The sequence below is a fragment of the Zerene cesonia genome, chromosome 15 (genome assembly GCF_012273895.1).
Source record: "Zerene cesonia ecotype Mississippi chromosome 15, Zerene_cesonia_1.1, whole genome shotgun sequence".
Classification (NCBI taxonomy): domain Eukaryota; kingdom Metazoa; phylum Arthropoda; class Insecta; order Lepidoptera; family Pieridae; genus Zerene; species Zerene cesonia.
In genome coordinates this window covers 8,941,669-8,946,626 of record NC_052116.1, presented here as the reverse complement: position 1 = coordinate 8,946,626, position 4,958 = coordinate 8,941,669, and the positions used below count along the sequence as shown (strand labels likewise).

At 34.2% G+C, this 4,958-nt stretch overlaps 1 protein-coding gene across 1 annotated transcript in view; it reads left to right on the top strand.

The window, feature by feature from the left end:
* Positions 1 to 4,958, top strand: part of LOC119832521 (sulfotransferase 1E1-like) — a 13,728-nt gene extending 8,770 nt beyond the window's left edge. The window contains exons 3-7 of the mRNA XM_038356181.1: positions 985 to 1,084; positions 1,645 to 1,967; positions 2,089 to 2,183; positions 2,651 to 2,813; positions 4,737 to 4,958. Coding sequence (XP_038212109.1) covers positions 985 to 1,084; positions 1,645 to 1,967; positions 2,089 to 2,183; positions 2,651 to 2,813; positions 4,737 to 4,873 — 818 coding nt within the window. The 3' untranslated portion in view covers positions 4,874 to 4,958. The remainder of the gene's footprint in view (positions 1 to 984; positions 1,085 to 1,644; positions 1,968 to 2,088; positions 2,184 to 2,650; positions 2,814 to 4,736) is intronic.

Genomic DNA, 4,958 nt, shown 5'->3' with positions numbered 1-4,958 from the left:
TTAATTTGTAATTGTCATGTATTTAATGTGTTCTTTTAATAAACTTTTTATCTATCTATCTATCTATCTATCTAAAGTATAGAACTTCCTCCATTTACTATGTACCCACTATCGCTATGAGCATACCAAATACTATTTTGCTGGTATTCGATAAGCGATATCTCTACATTATCACCTATATTGTTACTACAGTTTTCGTGTCATGGTTCGCTATCAGGTTGTTATGGAAATATTCCGTACGTGGTATTTTGTTTCCAGCTTATTTTGCGGTAGTCGAGTTTTTCAGCACTGATTTTTCTATCACGAAGTATCCATATATCAAATAGATACCTATTACATTAGTTATGTACAATGATGTGTATTATTTGGAAGTTTATTTGCAAATATATTTTGGGATATGGGACCAAATGATGACAACTTTGAAACCACCAAACCCAAAAATAATCAAATTAATCCAAACCCCCGGGGTTATCCGGTAACAAAGACAAAAAAATCCATTCGAATGAATAAAATATGTACGGACTGAACTATGTGCTTAGTTAAGAGTCACGGTGACTAGGTATTGTTTTATTATCAACTTAATACTTCCAGTCAGTTACGTCGAGTCACAATGCATTAATATTTCGTTTAAGCGATATTTATCGCAGGAAATTTTTGCATTTTAAATACATTTTTTTTTAATAAAACAAAATGACACACCTGTTTTTTACAAAAATGTGTTTCAGATTTTGATAGATGGATTTTTTTTTGTCGGTAGATATATATTAATAACTGTCTATGGGAGTCAATAATAACAATAAATTTCAAAGCACAGTTAACCTAGTAGAAGATATAAAAGCTTATAATAATGTAAAACATGTTATATCTATACTATTATATAGATTTTAAGAAACTGGGTTAGCTCTAATAGCTCAAATTATCGTAATATTAATGTATGCTATTGTAAAGAAACATAAATAATATTAAAAATAACTTGGATTTCAGGTACAACATGGACACAAGAAATGGTTTGGTTACTGGAAAATGATATGGACTTTGATTCGGCGAAGAGATCGCCTTTGTTCGAGAGATTTCCCATGTTAGAGTAAGTTATACTTTGAAATGTATTATGTTCACAGCTTTATTTTCGTCAGACAATGCAATATTCTTTTCTTTAGACTTACCGATACCACAAGGACAGTGAATTGTTACTGCTTGATATCCCTATATCATAAACTGTAGACTTTATTAAGGTGTACAATACAAAACAATGTTATTACATATATTATTTTGTTCCATTTTTCGTAGTTACGATACGCACCAAACTTTTAAATATGCAGATTATCCCTGAACGTAATTGATAATTAAGGTAAATCTTAGGTAATCCTGCAGGATTACCTATGTTTTCGAGCTCTCAATTCCTGAACAAATGGCTTTATGATATATCGTTATTAATTAAATAGGTCACAAAAAATTAAAGATGAATGAATAATAAATAGTAAATAGGTACCCATTTTTTCTCTTTTTTTACTGACTCATACACGAAAAGCGTTCTAGTTGAAATAACTTTAATTTTGATAATTTGGAATTGATTGACCCTTACATTAATTTACTATTGTTTTAAAACCTTCGTCTTTCTTAAACACTCCAATTTATTTTCAACAGATTGACGACCCAAATCCCTGAAGTGGCATTTGAGCTGATAAAAATAAACTTCATGAACCTAGCTCACTTCCAGGGGCTGAACCAAGCGGTCAAGTGCCCAAGTTGGAAGTCTTTAGAAGATGCTCCGTCCCCACGATTAATTAAAACCCACCTCCCTCTTTCACTACTACCCCCAAATTTGTTAAATACAGCCAAAGTGATATATGTGGCTAGAGACCCCAGGGACTGTATGGTCTCGGTCTATTACCTATACAAGATGGTAACTAGGAGCTTGATGAGGGGGACGTTTGCGCAGTTCTGGGAGGCGTTTAGGCGCGATTTGTGTGAGTTCCTTGAGTTTTTCATAGTGTTTGTGTTGTTTTGAAGTCTAGATCTAAAATTTTTAGAGCTAAAGTGATATATGTAGCTAGCGATCCAAATCTATATTTATAACTTCATCCACAGTGCCATGGATGCCGATAGTGTCTCACGCGAACGAGGCGTGGGAACAACGTGGCCATCCGAATCTTCACTTTATGTTCTATGAGGACATGTTGAAGGTATTTTGATTCATCATCATCGCTTTCACCATCACCACCCATTATAATATTATGTTTATATGTGGAAGTCTAGCACGCTTCCTCACGAATTGGGCCAACTAACACCAGAGAAGTACCACACCCCTACAGAATACCGGCATGAAATAGTAGCATGGGGAGTCGGAGCCCGTTTTGTTTTCCTCACCCTTCCTAGTCCATTCCTTCTTTCCAGTTGTCAATCCTTTCCATATCCTTAAGCCCTTAGAAGCGGGCGTTCATACCTCTGCGAATGTTAATGGGCGGTGGTGATCGCTAACCATCAGAGGAACCACCAGCTCAGTTGCTCGCTGTGACATAAAAAGATCACCGTCACAATCATCATCATCATCATAATTATCATCAGCCTAGAAGCAAAAGTTTTTTTGGTCACCAATAACAATTACTTTCTTTAGCATATTTCACATAATTATATTACGTTTTCTTTCAAGGATCTACCAAAAATGATACGTGGTGTGAGCGCGTTCCTCAATCGCGATTATACAGACGAACAGATAAACAAACTCGCGGAACACCTGACGTTCAGTAATCTGAAGAAGAACAAGAACGTGAATAACACAGCCGGCGACAGCGAAGTGCAGTTCATACGGAAAGGTGTGTTTTCATACTATTTGATCTAATACTATTCGATGTGATATTTATAATCCCTACTTCCTACTAAAATAATGAAAAAATTTCCCTGAGAATGGAAGTCTGTCTGACTCTTCTTCAAACACTCAGTGATTCCTCTTAAAATTTGCAAAGAATAAAAAAAATCATCACCATCATCATCAGTCCATATATGTTCCCACTGCTGAGACAAAGAATAGGCTAGATACGGCATACATAGTGGCTATCTGCATGCCAAATTTTCAGCTCAATCGGTCCAGTAGTTTGGACTGTGTTAAGATTTGTTTCCTGAATCATGAAATAAATGTATATTTATCATTTAATGATTTAATGATGTATATTTATAATTTACAATTCTACTTCTGGTTTTTGGCATATGCCAAGCACAATGCAGTAATTGATGCACAAGCGATATTCTTAAATGATCTATTGATTGATTTGGTCGGAGAAAGAAAATGATTACGTAGATTCCATTTTTTTATATCCTTTTCAATAACCAAAGTTGAACGAACATTCTTAATGTCAACGAAATCTTTAACGATATTTGTATAACTGACATGGAGATATATTACATATTACTTCTAATTATATTCATCTATTTTTCATTGCTTTTAGACTATGTTTTTAAAACTTCCCCATATATATATATATATATATATATATATATATATATATATATATATGCACTATATAAGTATGCGCCAACACCGTTCTGCTTTAAATATACTTCTATATAACATATTTATCATAACAAGCCCAAATTCGTCTGCGTACTTCATGAACCAAATGCCCGAACAAAGTTCTGTTTCAAATATAGCGTTAATAATCCCATCCTACTAAGACTCGTAATGCCAAAGTTTGTAAGGATGTGTGTGTGTTTGGTGCTCTTTCACGCAAAAACTACTGTACCGATTGCAATCAAATTTGGTACGTAGACAGTCGGACAACTGGAATAACACATAGGCAACTTTTTAACCCGATATTCCTACGGGACTTAGGCGTGTGAAACCGCGGGGCGCAGCTAGTACACTCTAATTTGCCTATGTTCTCCATGGGCCAAATGCTTAATTTCACGTTTTTCGTTATCTAGAAATATCTAACAATACCTTCAGTCAATAGCAATTGAAAGCCAGCGTGTATTCTGAGCATAAATTTAGCGAGATGCAATTTTTCATCCGCCATGACAGCGCTCTCACTATTTCTAATTTCACTTGCCTCTATAGTGTCGACACGTACCGTATTCTTTGTGAATATAAATATCCGCCGTTTTTGAAAAATTTATGGGGAAATTGTAATTTTTCCTTTGAGAGTAGCAAATATCTTCTGAATCCAGGTTATAATTGGACTAAGGTTTATGATTAGACGGTTTAAATTATTCATCTACAATGTTCTGTAGTTTTTTAGACCGTTATAACCATAGATTATACACTTATATACTGTTATAACATGCTATTTGAAAGTTTAAATACTTCGACATATTTATTCAAATTTTCTGCTAAAACAGACAGCCATATTCGTCGAATAATATTAGAAGGAAATAATTACAAAAAGCGATTTTATTATTGCTCAGTGGTAAATGTGATTTATTATCATATCCCTGAATTTTAACGGTTCAAACTGAAATGGCTGTTTAATTTTGAGTTTGATGAAATTATATTTTTAAGCATAGGAGGCCTGTGTCCCAGCAGTGGGAACATATATGGGCTGATGATGATGATATCTTTAAAGATTTCAATAACATAGTTATAATATTTTGATCGACGTTCCTAAAAACTGAAATTCCCAATTTATCTGCATTCCATCAACCAATACACGTGATTATTTTATGTTTGTTAGCAAATTCTTTTTATCTGGTCCCATTTTAGAATATCGAGTGGTGAAATTTATTAATATTTATCTTAATAATAGGAGAGGCAGGCGGCTGGCGGACGCATTTCGACGCGAAAATGGAATTACAAGCAGAAGAATATCTTAACGACAGGTTAAGAGGTCTCACGCTTAGGTACCCTACTTTCGAACACGACGAAGAGTGGTCTAGACTGTAAGTTAAGCTTAGGTTATTAGGTATTAGCTTAGTGATTAGACTAAATAGACTGTATTAGTAATTTATTTTAGTACGAATGTAGTTAA